At 37.9% G+C, this 17,971-nt stretch overlaps 1 protein-coding gene across 1 annotated transcript in view; it reads right to left on the bottom strand.

Moving 5' to 3' along the window:
- Positions 1-2,379: 2,379 nt before the first annotated feature.
- Positions 2,380-17,971, bottom strand: part of MYCBP2 (MYC binding protein 2, E3 ubiquitin protein ligase) — a 365,677-nt gene continuing 350,085 nt past the window's right edge. Inside the window, exons 77-83 of the mRNA XM_006832026.1 lie at positions 17,357-17,460; positions 16,532-16,720; positions 15,113-15,220; positions 13,093-13,302; positions 9,858-9,965; positions 8,990-9,155; positions 2,380-3,200 (exon numbers count right to left, since the gene is read on the bottom strand). Of these exons, the coding sequence (XP_006832089.1) occupies positions 3,085-3,200; positions 8,990-9,155; positions 9,858-9,965; positions 13,093-13,302; positions 15,113-15,220; positions 16,532-16,720; positions 17,357-17,460 (1,001 nt within the window). The 3' untranslated portion in view covers positions 2,380-3,084. The remainder of the gene's footprint in view (positions 3,201-8,989; positions 9,156-9,857; positions 9,966-13,092; positions 13,303-15,112; positions 15,221-16,531; positions 16,721-17,356; positions 17,461-17,971) is intronic.

The following is a 17,971-nucleotide window of genomic DNA, read 5'->3' as shown; positions in this document are numbered from 1 at the left end:
TTCTCCAGTGACTGATCCCTCCTGACAATATGTCCAAGGTACGAGAGATGAAGTTTGGCCATCTTAGCCTCCAAGGAGCACCCTGGCTACACTTCTTCCAAAATGGATCACTTCTTCCAAAATTAGTTCTTTTGGCAGCTCATGGCACTTTGAATATTCTCCTCCAACACCATAACTCAAAAGCACCAATTTTTCTGCGGTCTTCCTTATTTACTGTGCAGCTTTCACATGCAAATGAAGTTACTGAAAATGCCATGGCTTGGGTCAGGTGCATCTTAGTCCTCAAGCTGACATTTTTGCTCTTCAACACTTTAGAAAGGTCTTGTGCAGCAGATTTGCCTAATGCAATGCGTTGTTTGATTTCTTGACTGCTATTTCCGTGAGTGTTGATAGTTGATCCAAGAATGAAGTCCTTGACAACTTCAATCTTTTCTTCATTGATAAGAATGTTGTTTATTGGTCCAGCGGTGAGGATTTTTGTTTCTTTACATTGAGATGTAATCCATACCACAGGCTGTGCTCTTTGATCTTCATCAATGTTTAAGTCCTTTTCACTTTCAGCAAACAAGGTTGTATCATCTGCATATCGCAGGTTGTTAATGAGCCTTCCTCCAATCCTGATGCCACGTTTTTCTTCATAGAATCCAGCTTTATGAGTTGGGTTGCTAACATCAAAGTCAGCAGTTCAAAACTACCACCTGTTCTGCAGGAGAAAGGTGAGGCTTTCTGCTCCCATAAAGATGTAGTCTCGGTTACCTTATGCAGGGTTGCAATGAGTTGGAACTGACTCCACCATCACTCACACGTCCTGGAAATTAAAATATGGGACTATTTGGGTGTTAACTATTCTGCTATCATGCCCATGCATTAGCACAGTGTTTGTTCACTGTTAGCCTTTGTGTTGTTAAGTGCTGCTAAGTTGGTTTCAATTCATAGTGACCCCTTATAGAGTTTCTGAGGAGTGGCTGGTGGGTTTGAACCGCCAACCTTGCACTGCAAATTAACCTCGTGGTACAGCTTTATCCTACAGCTGTCTGCTAACAGCACTCCTTGTGGTTGGATCTCTCCTGAAGGGAAAGCTGAGCAGTGCTCTTCCCAGCTACACTGAACACCCCTGGAGGCAAACAGTGCCTTTTCCACTTTTGTCACCTTGCCCATATTACAGGTGTCCAGCTACTATTTCCTATGTGACTTGTACCATAGAACCTGCTGACAATCTAAGAGCGTGATGCCATGGAAAACCTTGCGCTTTAGAGAGAAAAGGACCAGGGTTCACATTTCAGGTCTTCTCAGCCAAATTGTACAGTTGGACTCTACTTCAAATCATTTAGCCTCTCCTGTTTTTTAAGTTTTTGCTAAAATGAGATAAATAATGCTTTGCTCTACAGGGTTGTTGGATTAAATCAAGGCCTCTTCCCATGCCTTTCATCCAATGTTGAATTCATGGTATTTCAGCTGCTCTTTAATTTTGAATAATTTATTGTGGGATTAAGCACTTTTATAAATATTGTCTCATTTGATAGATATTATTGTTGTTAAGTACCATCGCATAGGTTCTGACATAGTGACCCTGTATAATTGATAGAGATTAGGTGTTATTGTATCTAAGAAATTGAGACTAAGAGAGGAAAAGTGGCTAATTCAAGATCACACAGCCAAATGGGGCAGAGTCAGAACTTGAACTCAGTTCTTCTGGCCTCATCCTTCAAAAACCTGCAGCTTAGTAAGATGGAGTTTGGTCAATTTTCTAAATATTTTATCTGTCCTTGGAGTATGCTGTTTATGAATATATATGTGTTGCTGTTGTTAAGTGTCATTGAGTTGGTTCTGACTCATAGCAACCCTGTATAGGGTTTCCAAGGAGCAACTGGTGAGCTTTAACCGTCAACTCAGTGGTTCAAACCTACCTTGTAGTCCAGCACATTAACCCGCCATGCCACACCAGGACTCCTATATATATATACATACGTATATGTGTGTATATGTACACACACATGTATATGTATAAACATGTATATTATCTTCTACTGATATTTAATTTTAGCATTGAATCTCATTATCCATGGTCATCAAGTTGATTTCACTAATAGCAACCTATAAAGGCTTTCTGAGACTCAGTCTTTATGGGAGAATATGACCTCATCTTTCTCCTGTGGAATGCCTGGTGTATTTTAACAGTCAACCTTGCAGTTAGCAGTCCAATGCCTAACCCACAGCACCATCAGGGTTCTGTTTTGAACTCTTTACTTTTTCTAACAGTTTTGAAAGTTACAATTGTGTTGGGTCAGTAAATTTCTTTCCAAGGAATATTAGATGGATTTTTAGACATTAAAGGTGTTTACATTTTGTTTTAAAAACAACACCTTACACAATTGTTAGACTTTATCACTGTATAAAAATGTACAGTGGTTTTATTGACATGTACATTCCAATATGTTTACAGTTGCAAGATAATGAGGCACACTCAGTATTGCACTTCATTAAAATTTCAGGCTCAAACTTAACCTAGAAGTTTAAATGAAATTGCATTTGTAATTTAGTAATTCTTATACAGGACAAACATTGATATCTTTATATACAGTGTGATACTTATTACATTTATATACCGCCTTACACATTTTTTTTTTTAAATAACAGTCTAGGAAATAAATCAGAATAGTCCTCTTTTTATCCCCACCTGTGATGCAATTGTACAGGGTTACAAAAAGGCAGTATACAATAAACAATGATTATTTTTCTTTTTTTGCTTTTAAGCATCATTCTTAGTCCAATGGCATGGTGATTCTTTTACATCAATTATCTATAAATGTCCAATGCTTCACAGCCAATGACGGTAATGGCCACATGCAAACACCTCACAAATCGGATGTCTTGGTTCAAAAAGAAGATAACCAAAATAATGGGGGAAATTTCCACAGCAAGAATTATGTACATGGTATTTGGCATCCTTCTTGCATTGTAAATGGTTCATTTTCATGGATGTAAAAATGGCCCCGTCCTTATCCTGAGCAGAGTTTAAACTTCACCGCCGCCTCTGGGAATGAAGGCCACTATTCTCTCTGTAGACAAAGGGATCGGAGTGTTCTAAAAAGTGTGAGCATTTCTGCAAACTCCACAGCCCAGAGCAAACTCTTCCCCAGTAGGTGGATGAACAACGTGGAGTGGGCATTCAGTTCCTTCTAGCTGTTTGCCTTTGGGACCTGTGTCGGTTTTGAAGGAAGCAAAATAATACAATTAGACAAATGAACAAAAACTCACACATACAAACCTCATATAAATCACACACATAAGTTCATCAAGGAAACAATATGACTACAGTCATACAAATGTAATATTAAATATACAAAATAAAAACCTAACCATAAAGGCAAAAAAGTTTATCATAAAACAATGAACATAACAGACACATAAAAGGGGACTTCAAAAGTTCAGAGGGAAATCCCATTCTTTTAATGAAATTTCCCACGAATTTTTTGAAGCTCCCAAATGCTAACCACAAGGTTGGTTATTCAAACCCACCAGCTGTTCCTCGGAAATCTTACACGGGTTGCTCTGAGTCAGAACCGACATGACAGGCCTGAACAACAACAAAACAACAGTATAGCAGAGAAAGCTCCAGGGTCCTCTACCCCCAACATCCTAGCGAGAGATAATCACTATTATCCATAGACAATCTTCTAATAATAAACGAATTAAACATTGTGCTTTAAATCAAAGAGCACTGAATAAAAATGGTCACAAAATCCCCTCAATTTTGCCTACTAGAAATTTCTTCTGGATAAGATTACATGATTTTTTAAACAAAACCTGTTTTTCTACAGGTAAAAATAAATTTAAATGTTAAGTAACTCATGGTGTCCTTCTATGTTATCTAAAGACAAAAACCACATATTGGTATAATTGTTGTTGTTGTTGTTATGTGCCATTGAGTCGGTTCCGACCCATAGCAACCCTGTATAGGGTTTCCGAGGGTGTAAATCTTTACGGGAGTAGAAAGCCTCATCTTTCTCCCACGGAGCAGCTGGTAGTTTCAAACCACTGACCTTAAGGTTCGCAGCCCGATTCGTAACCACTACGCTAAGTCTATTAATGTTTACTTTTAAAAGTATCTAAAGGGAAATTAGTAGGAAAACACAATTAATCAGCTTAGATTATGAAACAGTAAAACAAGACAAAATATAATTTGAAAGAAATTATTTTGGGAAATACATAAATTTATAGGTAACCATCAAATAAACTGGAGTCCTGGTGTGGTACTGTATCATAAGCAAAGCACTACAAACTCTAAGGTTGGCAGTTCAAACCCAAGAGCTGCTTCTTGGAAACTCTATTGTTGTTGTTGTTCAGTGCTGTCGAGTTGGTTCCGACCCATAATGATCCTGTACAGGGTTTCCGAGGCTGTAAATCTTTACGGGAGCAGAACGCCTCATCTTTCTCCCGCGGAGCGGCTGGTAGTTTCAAACTGCTGACCTTAAGGAAACTCTATACAGGGTTGCTATTAGTTGGAACCAACTCTATGGCACTTGGAAACAACATCAAATAAGCTTGGGTTATCAAATGCACAAGAAATTCTACTGTTCTCGTCCACGTTCTGTATTTCCTAATATTTAAAAGAGGATTTTAAAAGGGCTTTAGTGTGTAGGATGTGCAGGTATATAGTGTGTACGGAGTACTTAAGGACAGTCTCTCTTCTTTACCAGTACAGGGAGGAATACGAAACATGCATCTGTTTCTTACAGCTAGTTTTCTAAAATATCATGGCAAAGTGACGTTTAGTTTGAGAGAAAAACACCATGAAATTGGATGCAAAAATATCATTGGAGAATGAGACTTAATTTAATTTACCTCTTCTAGATTTGAAAACTTTTCTAACATAGCAGGAAACATGAGGAATAAAAAAAACAAGTTTCTGTAGAACATTTAACCAGCCACAGTGTAATTAATAAATGCTAGTGATTATTATTGTAAGTGAACAACAAAATGAGGCCCGATGGAGAGGAATAAAAAGTATTATCTACATAAAAGTAAGACCAATGCATGAGGGTCAGTATCAGAAAAAGAAGTCAGCTGCTGGTTTAAGCTAACAGACACATGCAATGCAGCTGAACTCAACCTTAAGCAAACACAGGCACGTGGCCCAGGCTGGGTTGTTTGAAGGCTAATTATTACTGCTATAAATGATATAGCAGATATAGCAGAACAGTATCTCCCACCTGAAATCACACTGTACACTGGCATTCTGTCTACCTCAGTCCTGGGTAACAAGGGTCGGTAGGTAGGACACTAAATGGCAGACTTAGTTAAGTCACAAACATGACACCATTAGTAGGGGCTCATACCAACAGCAGGCATATGATCCTTGAGTGTTTTATTCAGTCAAAAAGAACTGGTCATTTATTCAACAAATACTAAGTGCCTAATGGGTAAATGATGTTATGCTAGGCTTATAGGGACATATATAAAGATTTTCAAAATCTAACATGATAATAAAAAAATAATAATAGTTAAAAAACAAACCATCTTGTAAACATGTGAGTGTTTGAGAACAGACCCTGGTTTGATATATTAACTCACTTTATCTTTAGTAATTGGAGGATGAGGAGGTATGGACTATAATTTACATTTTGCAGATGAGGAAACTAATACAAAATGAACTTCTCTATTTTCTGGTTTCTAGATCCCTCATCTTTTAATCAGGCATAGCAATACCTACTCAGAGTGCTGTGAAAATTAAGTATCCCAGCCCCAGGAAGGCAGTCAGTAAACATTTTAGAAAATTAATAGACTATGGTGGAATTATCTACTTCTATTTCTTATCTGGACTCCAGTCCTCATCCATGTACTAGAGCTAATACATGGATTAGCTAATGAGGTTAGAAGATTAGAGCTAATGAGCTGACAAGTGGGTAGAGAATTGATTCTTCTGCCCTTCTGAGTAAACACATGGGCATCCTCTCAACTAGTATCTCTGTGGGGTCTCCTTTAACCAGGCCCTAGTTTTCCAAATGAATGGATGAGTCAGAGGAATGTGTGAGGCTGGGAGGCAGTACCCCAATCAAAGGGTATGGTCTTAGGTTCCTTAGTTAACCTCTCTGTGCCTCAAAATTTTCATCTGCCAACATAGAAACAATGCCATCTACCTTATGTTATTATTGCTAAGTGCTGTTGAGTTGGTCTGATTCATAGTGACCCTGTATAGGGTTTCTGACGCTGTAAATATTTGTGGGAGCAAAAAGTCTCATCTTTCTCCTGCAGTGCAGCTTGCAGGCTTGAACTACTTACCTTGTGGTTTGCAGTCCAGTGTTTATCCTAGAGAACAACCACGCTCCCATTTACATTATAGGGCATTGTAAAAATTAAGTGAGAAAATATATGTGAATATGTTTTGGGTTAATGTCAGTTCCTTTCTTCTGCCATTTCTAAGGTCTCTTCCTGCCCCATTCCTGTGATTCACAATTGTTTTTTAAAGTGCAAACTCCTTTCTGTTGCTTGGCAGGGATGTTAATGTGGATGTGTGAAGGTGATGTCTTGCTTTACCAGATGGATCCTCTCTTTCCCATCCCCACCCCTACCGCTGAGCTCTCTGGAGCATTTGACTGAACTTCTCTATTATTTAAAACTTTTTTAAAACATAGAAGAAACTGCTTTTTCATGAAGTAAAATGTGCATTTTCCCTAGTGACATGACCTCTTAACATTCTCAGCTAGCGGTTGCTCTTGTCTGAAGCTCCCCTCTGTTCTTAGGCCAGGAAGCAGGATTGATTGACATTATTCATTCATTTCCACATCACTCAGTTACAACTTTCATGCAAGAATCCCTATTCTTTGAGGCTCAATTATGTAGTGCCCTGCCCTCTTCCCACCCCCTTCATTTACTGATTTCCAATTCACAGCTCCCTCCACCCAAATATGGTTTGCACACATCATTCTGGTTTTGCTTCTTTCAAAGCCTGTAATTACTACTTTAAAAAGAAGAAAAAAGGTTTTCTTTGATGGGCACATGGAATAATTTTTATTTGGCCTGAGCAAATAGTACCATTTGTTGTTGTTGAGTGCTGTGGAGTCAGTTCTGACTCACAGAGACCCTGTACAGGGTTTCCAAGGCTTTAAATCTTCATGGGAGCAGAAAGATTCATCTTTCTCCTGAAAAAATAACATACTTAAAAAACCCCACAAAAAATAAAAACCAAATCCTATTTATGTTATCTTTATTTTCCCCACTCTCTTCCTGTTTTCCCTAAGAGTTAATCAATTTTATTCATTTTTTTAAAAAAACTCTCTTGCCAGTGTTTATTTATGCAAATATAAACATATGAATATATATTCTAGTTTTTCTCCCTTTCTTATGAAAGGTAGCATTTTATATGCCCAAAAGTCCAACCTAACTTAAGGCTGTCTGTTCCTAGTGAACTTCCAGGGCAGAGCAGAAGTGACCCACAAGGTTCCCAAGGCTGTGGGCATTAGGCCTCATCTTTCTCCTGTAGAGTGGTGGCTGGGTGGGCTCAAACTGCTGAATGTTCAGTTGGCAGCTCAACACTGCTGTGCTGCAGGGCTCCACACTATAGGCACTGCATTTAATTTGCCCTTTTCATGTAACAATATCTCCTAGAGATCATTCCATGTCAGTACATAGATGCTCCATTCCCAGTCTTCTTTCAGTGGTGTGGTGGTGTTGTTGTTGTTAAGTGCTGTGGAGTAGGTTGTGACTCACAGCTATCCTCTATAGGGATTCCATGGAGCGATTGGTAGGCTAAAACCGCTGACCTTGTGGTTACTAGTTCAGTGCTTATCTAATAGTGTTTTAGTATTTTACAACCTTTATTATTATAAGAAACGCTATAATGAATAACTTTGTATATTGGCTCTTTTTTAAACATTTTCCTCACATGTGTAAGTATAGTTCCACAAATGAGATCGCTAGAGGGGAAATGTATGTATCATTCTGACCCACAGTGTTATTGTAAAGCACTGTCGAGTCAATTCTGACCCATAGTGACCCTTCATAGGGTTTCCGAGCCTCATCTTTCTCCCACACAACAGCTGGTAGTTTCAAACCAGTAACTATAAGATTAGCAGCCCAATTTGTAACCACTATGCTACCAGAGCTGCTTAGCAGCCCGATAGTTGTTGTGAAGTGCCGTTGTGTCAGTTCTGACCCATAATGACCCTGTACAGGGTTTCCGAGGAGCAGCTGGTAAACTTGAACTGCCAACCTTGCAGTTCAAACGGCTTTGCAGTCAGGTGCGCGAACCCACAGCGCCACACTAGGCACTGTCAAACTGTACAGGGTTGTGGAACATTTGCAGCCTCACAAGCAGTGGATGAGAGTGCCTGTATCCGGCTATAGTGGTGCTGTGTACTGGGTGGTTGGGACTCTGGCCTGCATCTTCACTAATTGCAGAGACGTCTTAGACATCCTCTTCTCTACAGCTACGTTTACTTCTCTCTCCACTTCTCCTGCTCCCATGAGCCTCGTATCCCACCTTATTATGGTCATCAGTGGTCATCTGTTACTGACCTCTTTTTTTTTCTAGTCTCTGGCATCATATTCCTTTGTTCTTAGTCTGAGCTCCAGAAAGTGACATTTTCCCTGTGCTCTCAGGGAATCTTTAATTCACTTGGCTCTCTGAGGCTCATTGTACTGCCAATTCCCAAAAAAGGTCCCAACGTCCTTCTAAATGGTTGTATTATAAATTTCTGATGTTAAATTCCACATGCCCCTTTAAGTGCTGAACAGTAATCATGTTAGCTTACTGTGCTATCATTCCCCAAAAGATCTGTTTAATACAGTTCCTAAGCCTTCACTAATAATGAGCTAATTTTTCTACTTAGAAAAGTCATATGCTTACAAAGATTAACAATTTCCCTTTGATTCTTTAGGTTAGGTTGAGTTGGGTTTCTGTCACTTGAACCAAGAGTTCTAATATAATCTTTAATAAAGCTAGGAGCACAGGCATCAAAGGTGTCATGAAAACATACTAAGAGCATACCTGCAGGACAGTGTGGTAGTTCCTCCTTAGGAATACTCGTCATTCTTTGAAAATCATCATGACAAGCATTACAAAAATGGGTTGTTCCAAAACAGAAAAAGACAGCCACTGAGCAGCAGTAGCGACACTTATATTCCAAAAAGTCTGTGCCATGTTTGGGACACATCTACAGTAAAAAGAAAGGGACACAGGATTACATGGAGACTGCTCAGTTATACTTCAGAATAGTTATCGTAGCAATTCATAGTTCCAGAGGTAAGTAGTTCCCGAAACTGACTGAAAAATTGATGACAGACACATTAAAAAATTAATACAAAGGGGCTTCAAAAAGTTCATGGAAATGGAATTAAAAGAGAATGGAAATTTCTAGGAACTTCCAGAAGCCCGTCATATATGCGTAATTTGGGTCAAAAGATTTGGACAAAGCTCCAAGTTCCACCATAATCTATTTGAACTAAGCATGTCTCTTAATTTCTTTGTGAATGTTTCTAGTTTGAAATATAAACAATTTCTCATCTAGCTTCCAATCTCATGGAGGTACTGTGAATATTTCATTGGAAAAAACATGAATGTTTGAGGCTGCAAGTTTAAGAACATGAAAGAAATTTTATTACTTTTGGAATTGCAGTGATATAGTTTACAGAAGAGACAATTTTAAGATGAGAAAGCACAGAAGTGCTATCGACAAGAATTACATATAGACAGACACATAGAAAGCAATTTGGAAGATTATACAATGTGGTACAAATATAAGAAAATACTGGTGGAAAGACTTGGTTTACTATTCCTAACTATACTGGTCAGAAAATTCTTTTTAAAAAAGTAAAGTGCTTCGAAACTGTTCTTTATAATGAAAGGTTCTGCTCACCTGAGCCCTAGACACATCAGAACAGGCACCACAAATGAGCTCTCTGGGATCATAATCATCCCCTTGTCCAGCTTCAGCATCACAGCGAGCTTCCCCACCGAAATATGCCTATGAAGAAAACACAATTAGACTATAGTAGAAAACTCTGCCATTGGAGATATAGTATAGTCTCAGTGAACGCAAGATCAAGAGAGTACAGGAAATAAATAATATTTAGCCATTTAACAGCTGCAAGACATGTGCACACTGTTGCCTGTCTGGGAGGCCAGGGTAAGCAGGAAAGCAAAGTAAGAAAAGAATGTCTAATATTCTAAATATCCAGAATAGGATATTAAGTAGTAAAGGGAAATTTTGCTTTTTAAGGACAAAGTTTACATTTTAATTTTAAACAGAATATTCCCTTCTATTGCTTTACAAACAAGTTTAGAAAAGTAATGAAAATTTGAAGATGCTCGGAATCAAAATCAAAATCAAAAGGGAAACATTTACCTAAGGACAAAGTTGAGTAAGGATGCTAAGGATGGCACAATGCAAATCGGAACTACAGGGCGGAAGTGGGATAACTGGTGTTATACAGAGGGATTGCAGTCATTGAGATGAAACAAAGTGTAGGATTTGTTAGAATGTAAAACTGATAATCTGCTCTATAAACCTTCACTCATTTGACAATAAAAAGTTAAAAATAAAAAAGCTTGAAATTTCCAAAATTATAAATAGTACTGAAGACCACCACCACCAAAAAAGACTAAAAAGAAATGATTAATACAGGCTTCCAATCCTGAGACTAAGGATGAAGAAAACATCAACACAAGTTTTTGGTGTGGTGCTGCGGGTTACTGGACTGGACAGCAAGGTCAGTTTGATTCACAAGGTAGGCAGCTTAAGCTCACCAACTGCTCCTTGGAAACCCTATACAACGTCACTACGAGTAGGGACCAACTTGATGGCACTTAATAACAACAAGCATGCAAACATTTTAAACAAAAAAGACACATTTGGTAATCCTATTCAGAATACTGATCATACTTACATTGCTACACTATATGCAGAAACTCAACAGTAGTCACTACAGACACATGAATAAATGAAGCTATCCCGGTGAATTATTTACTCATTATTTTCTCTGGACATAAAGTAAATGAGGACAACATAATAGGGACAATCTACATTTACACAGTGCTCCATAGCCACAAATCTATATCCATTAATTGATATTCATTTATCTTAAAATGAAAGATAGTCACAAGAGAGAATAATAAGCAAGTTGAGTCAACATAAATTATTTTTCAGGAAAACCAGGTCAAAAGATAGGCTTTCTGACACAGACTTAAAAAAATGATTGTCCACCAGGTAGGTCTGGCCCCATTAGTATTTTACCTATTCCAGCTGTTTTCACTTTTTGTAACAACGTGACTTTAATAATAAATGTTTTTCCTCAAGGGTATGTATGTACATTGGCCTACATTCTTGGTTATTATCTATTTGGCATTTCATTCATCATCTGTATTTTCTTTGTGTTACACTGAGGAACAACGCATCTCTCATTGTTGTAATTCAATAAACATAAACTTAATGCCCACTAAATGCCAAGTACTAGAGATGCAGAAAGATAGTCCTTGTCTTCATGGAACTTATCAAGTGAGGCACAAGTGAACCAGTAATTATGATGCCAAATCATGACTGTTATAATGGAAGGATGTAAGACAGCAAAACCATCTGGTGCTTGTACGTGTGTGCAGAAGGCGGGCACATTACCAAGGTCGTCAAACCTGAAAAGCATGATTACACAGGTTAGGCTATGCAGGTAAGCATGGATGCAAGGGGTAGGTGGCAACTGAGAGTAAAATGTTCAGCACAAGGTAGAGAAACAGCAGATGCAATGTCATGGAGATACCAATGAGGAGCAAACAGTTTGGGGAATTGCAAGCAGTTCATGAGCAAGTGGTCATGGCCTGGGCACAAATATTGATAAATGAGACTAGAGAGGGAGGCAGGGCTACAGGATTATAAGAAGAGCATCACAGTTAGGCCGAGGTCTCTAAACATTGGAGTCCTGATGCAGTGCTGTAGGATAAGTACTGAACTGCTAACCGAAAAGTCTGTGGTTCAAATCAACTAGCTGCTTATGGGAAACCCTATACAGGGTCAGTATAAGTTGAAACTGACTATAAGTTGAAACTGACTTGACGGCACTTAACGGCAACTAGAAACCCTAGTTTATTAGTAACGGTGTATGTGTACAGGATGGACTGGAATAAGTGCATTAGAAGGCTACTGTAACTATCAAAGTGAAAAATGCTTAGCGTTGCTGAAAAACATGGACTCAAGAAAAATTTGGAGACAGAACTAATAGTACTTTGTTAACAAAGATGGCCTGAGACAGCCAAGGCTGCTAAGTGTACTAATGGACATGTGGACTTTAAAGTATGTATGCGAAATCTCCATGTCTGGTAGGCAATTGGATGTTGTTGTTAAGTGCTGTCAAGTCAGTTCTGAATCATAGTGATCCTGTACAGGGTTTCCAAGGAGTGACTGATGGGTATGAGCCGCCAACCTGTTGGTTAGCAGTACAGTGCTTATCCTACATTGCCCCACCAGGACAACTGGATATATGTATCTAAAAACTTAACAGTTTTGGAAGGTCATAATGGTTTAGATAGGAGATGAAACCACGTATTTATTGGAGGTCACAGACGATAAGAAGGTATTAAAATGGAACAAAGAATAGAAAAGCAAATACGTCAGAAGTAGTTGAACAAAAAGGAACTTAATAAAGGAGCTAATTTGGAATGGAAGCCACAGAAATAAGAATATTTATGAGGGAATTATAAAGAGAATCAAGTAAGAGATGTTTATTCAAGAACCAGGAGGATTTGGCAACCAGAAGGCTGTTATTGGTGGGAAATAGCTTGTGTAATATAGGATAGTCTCAGTGAAAGCAAGAGCATGAGATTAGAGGAATATTCTTAAAACTGTGTCATATTCTTAAAAATTACATCTTGGTAAAAACTTATATAGGTTAAACAACAACAACAACAACAAAAAAACAAACCCCAAAAAACAAAACCAACAAGAACAAAAAATCCCCCAATACAAGTTAAGAACACTAAAGATGTCCCATTTGGTACTCTAAATGTAAAGGGAAATAATAATTAGATATCAGTATACAATTTAACTTCTTAATCACAAAGGTAATCACTAGTTCTTACAATGCCTAGTACAATCGACAGCATACCTTTCTGCATTTGTAGCAGACATAATATGCATATCTATTCATGGCATAGCCAGCAGGGTCATTGTAAAACCTCACACCAGGAGTAGTGATGGCTTCACTCTTATGTAGACCTTCATATTCCAATCTCATTAAGGCCTTTCTTCTGACATCCTCATAGAGTTCTTTGATTGGGTCAAGCAGGTCTTTTAATACAATATGATTTATTTTGTTCTGAAATAAAAAAAAAAAAAATAAACATTTTAAAAAAGTAACATTTATTTACCAATTAAAAAAATCATTTAGCTATGTATGCTAAGTACCAAGCACTGTGCTTGAAGATGACCACCAGACAGTAAATAATTTCTAAATCAAGTGCCGTTTAAAAATAGTCCTGTCAAGTCCTCACAAGCCTGTATTTTCCCAAAAGCAGGGAAATGGGGCAAATGCCACAGAGCATGACAATTCCATATTTACTAGTTTCTTACTTCCTGTGTCTGAAATGTATCTCCTGCTGCCTTAGCTGTTTTGAGGATCACAGTAACCTTGTTGCCATATACAAGGCACACACTGTGATTGTGTAGTATGGGTTCTTTGGGCATAGGGTGGAATGCCAGATGACTGAATTAAATAGGTAGTATTTTCTATACCACTGTCAAGTGTCCATTTCCAGATTCCTAAATGTGACCTTTGTGGCACTAAATGAAAAGGAAGAGTAAAACACTATAATCTACTTGATTATTCTTCAATCTAATTAAGCAATGGGTGCGCTAAGTCTTCTGTGCTATACTCTTAATATTAGTTTGCAAAACTAAACGAAAGAAAACAGGAAGAACTTAAGAGAACAATCTGGAATGAAGAATAAACAGGGAAGACCCTGTCAGTCACATTCTTAAATAAAGGTCACTCATTCTAATTAGCTTGATAAAACAAATTGCTGTTTCACTTAACACCTTTATAGAGATGTGTCAAAACATCAAGAATTTTCTCCTTATTTTAACTGAATCTATTTAAATGACACTGAAAGTTCAGATTTCAATCATCAAATGTTTTTTGGTCGGTAACCACTGTCATGGCATGTAACCTGAACTCCCACGGGCATCTGAAAGCAATGATGCATGCCTGCAAACTATGATGAAGTCTGTGTACACTTTTTGACACAGTATGCATAATTCAATGTAACCAGGTTTTGACTGAAAAGGAACATTGATGGTACAATGACTAGGGGATCAACAGCTAACTAAATGGTCCAGCTATGCAGGAGGAAAATGAGGCTATCTAGCCCTAAAAAGTTTTATAGTCTTAGAAACTCTAAGGAGCAGTTCTACACTTTCTACAGGGTTTCTATGAATCAGAATGACTAGATGGCAGTTGTTGTTGTTAAGTGCCATCGAGTCGGTTCCGACCTACAGAGGAGCTGCTGGTGAGCTTGAACCACCGACATGTAAGTTCAAACGGCTTTGTAGTCTGGTGCATCAACCCAGAGCGTCAAACCTACCAGCTGCTCTTAGAGAGAAAAGACCTGGATCTGCTTCCATAATGACAGCCTAGGAAACTCTGTCGGGGAGTTCTATTCTATCGTGTAGGGGCACTATACAGAACTGACTTGATGATATATTAACCACAATAACAGCTTTAATTGACAATTATTGTTTTGAGATGCATTACAACAGATAGATCTTATGATGGACTCAAATACCAACTAGGTGGGAATCGCTGGTTGACGCATATGGTTAAGCATCTCTTCTTGCTGAACTGTTGGCAGTTCTAACCCACCCAGAGAAGCCTTGGAAGGCTGGCCTGGAGATCTACTTCTGTAATGTGAGCCTTGAAATCCCTTTGGAGCAGTTCTACTCTACACACATGGGGTCACCAAGAGACAGAAAGACTTGACAGCAAATCACCACTACCACCTAGGTGAGAAGAGCAGAAACAGATGGGGCTGCCGGTGAAACGTAACCTGAGAAGGATGGAAAGAGATGCTGACAGGAGTTTAATATGAAAGACGACAACGAAGATGGATACTTTCTGACTCTTTCCATACCTTGCAAATGGGACAAGATATAAATCCAAACGTTATCCTTGGACCAAGCCATCTGTTTTCCAAAACTCGTCGGCAGCACTGTAAATGGAACACATGACTACAATCCAGCTAAAAGAAACACAAGAGAAGGATGTAAGTATAGGTAATAAAGATAGCACCGGAGTACATGGAGATTTGAAAAACTAAGTTAAGAGAAAAATCAAGAAATTTAGTACAATAACATTTTAGTGCTTTATTATTATTCAGGGGATCACTATTGACTAGGCCTTCAGCTTCGTCCAATATTTATCATTAATATAGGATACGCACTGCACTGCAAACCACAAGGTCAGTGGTTCAAACCCACCAGCAATCCCTTGGAAACCCTGTACAGGGTCACTCGCTTGAGTTGGAATTGACTCAATGGCACTTAACAACAACATACTAATACCACTTATAGAAAGTAAATCAAGTTAGGGTAAAATATAAAACCATTTAATATCATATTTCTTAGAAAGAAGACAAACTACTGATTGCAATAATTTTTTTTTTTAAAGAATATTATCTTAGAATCACAAGAAATAAAAAACTATATAAATCACTAGTAAAAGTGAAAAGAAAAAAAAAACCCCAATGTATTTAACAATTGTTGTTGTTGTTGTTGTGTGCCGTGGAGTCAGTTCCGACTCATAGGACCCTGTACAGGGTTTCCGAGGCTGTAAATCTTTACGCGAGCAGAAAGCCTCATCTTTCTCCCGCGGAACAGCTGGTAGTTTCGAACTGCTGACCTTGAAGTTCGCAGCCCGATTCGTAACCACTACACTACATTAGTAACTTTTATAATTACCACTAATATTATTGGGGTCCATTATACTGGTATGGTGCTGTGGCATAATGCGCTGGACTGCAAGGTTAGTTTGAACCACAAAGTTGGCAGTTCAAGCTCACTAGCTGCTTCTTGGAAATCCTATGCAGGGTCACTATGAGTCAGAATGTCTATAATAATCACTAATATTATAGATAGATGTATATACAGTATGCACAGAAGTATATGTATCATTAGGTATATCGCATATACATAGGATATAAAAATACCATCCTGGATTTTGGAAATTAAGACGGTACTTCACCTTATGAACATTTTTTTCTTCCTTTTATGAACATCTTATAGATCTTATACATTCATACATCCTATTGGTTATATGTACCAACTCAATGGCACCTAACAATAACAACAACATTGGTTATATAGGTTCACAGAACTGAACTCACCAAACGGTAAATAGAACATAAAAAGACTGTGAACTTGCTCTGCAATGAACTGGTAGAAGCATGCATTAATGGAATATTTTTACCCCATGATTCAGTCATCCATTAACTAGACAAATATGCCAACATTTCTCCAGGTTTAAATTTAGACACATTTAATATGGAGCCCACCTGAATGGCGGGTGCCGCTGAGAGTGCCTCAGTGAAACAGATCATGCACATGTCATCAGCATCTTGCTTCAGTGTTGTGGCATTTTTATCACAGCCATGTAGACAGGGCAAACAGTGCTCTTCATTCTTCACCCCTCCACAGGGGTGCCCGCAAGGATGTGTCTTACTACAGGCGATCTTAGCGTATTCCTATTCAAGATGAATTATAAGAGTACACACATTATCACAAAAGACACACATCCTGGCAATTCTGTCTACCATATTAATTTCCCAAGATATTCCTGTAAGAAAAACATATAAAGACTAAATAACAACCAAGTAGTGCTATTTTTATCCTTTGCTTGAATATAACTTAGGGTTATTAATAAGCTCTGCTTTTCTTTTAATGTGATTATTAAGAATTTGATTCTACATAAAGGAAGAGCTCACAAAAGGTGAATTTCAACTTAAGGCTATTTGTTATCACACATAGCCATGAAACAAAAAACAAATTCTGATGTGCAATTTCCCAATTACTCTCCTCCCAGATAGGGATTATAAAATATAGATATTCCTCATTATCCAATTCTTATTACTTGAATTAAGGAAGAACGAAAAATATTTGGATAGCATTATAACATGTGCATAGATGTTCAAGATTACAGTAATCTTAGATATTGGGAACTTCTCTAGCTTTGATAAGGCATTTAACTCTCCACATAGGTGACATGAATTTAGAAAGCAGGAATGATGCTGAGCTACCATTCTTATTTATAAGAAGTGATGGTCTCATGATAGAGCCCATGTTTTTCTTTACTGGAATGGCCTATTTAATTATATACTCACCTGGCAATCTGCATCAGAACAAACACTGCCAACAGCAGATAACTCTGTTCCACTTCTGGAACCACAGAATCGGCATGCTTCTGAGCTACTTGTGGTTGGTTTGCCTAGTTCAAGGAGAATAAGTATATATATAATATATTTGAATACATACAAACCAAAACCAACTAAGCAAACTAGGTTTGTATCAGTTGCCATCACTGATATATCATCAGCCTGAGAGTTTTAAATCTGAAGGGCGTAAATACAGCAATTACAAAGAATCATACAAAAGAGGTGTAAGACATGAGAAGACCTACCTCAAGCCAAACAAATTTTTGACTGATAGATTTACAATTTTTCAACACATAGAAACAGAGTACATTTCTAGTCAAGATGGCCAACTGAACCAATCTGGCAAATTCCTGGCTCCAAATGCACAAAATAAATAAATAAATAAAAGTACACAGAATGGAAATCTTACAAAAAGTTACAAGGCATAGAAGCAGATTTATCCGAATAAGAAACTTTAAAAAACAGATGCATCCTCACTCAAAGGCTAGAGATAATTATTTTAAAACAAATTTAAATATGTTTGAAGTATTTTAATAAGGAACAGACTCCATACAGCAAGGACAG

This window comes from Chrysochloris asiatica, unplaced genomic scaffold, assembly GCF_000296735.1.
Source record: "Chrysochloris asiatica unplaced genomic scaffold, ChrAsi1.0 scaffold00005, whole genome shotgun sequence".
Classification (NCBI taxonomy): domain Eukaryota; kingdom Metazoa; phylum Chordata; class Mammalia; order Afrosoricida; family Chrysochloridae; genus Chrysochloris; species Chrysochloris asiatica.
The sequence above is the reverse complement of the archived record's forward strand: the minus strand, read 5'-3'. Positions and strand labels throughout refer to the sequence as shown.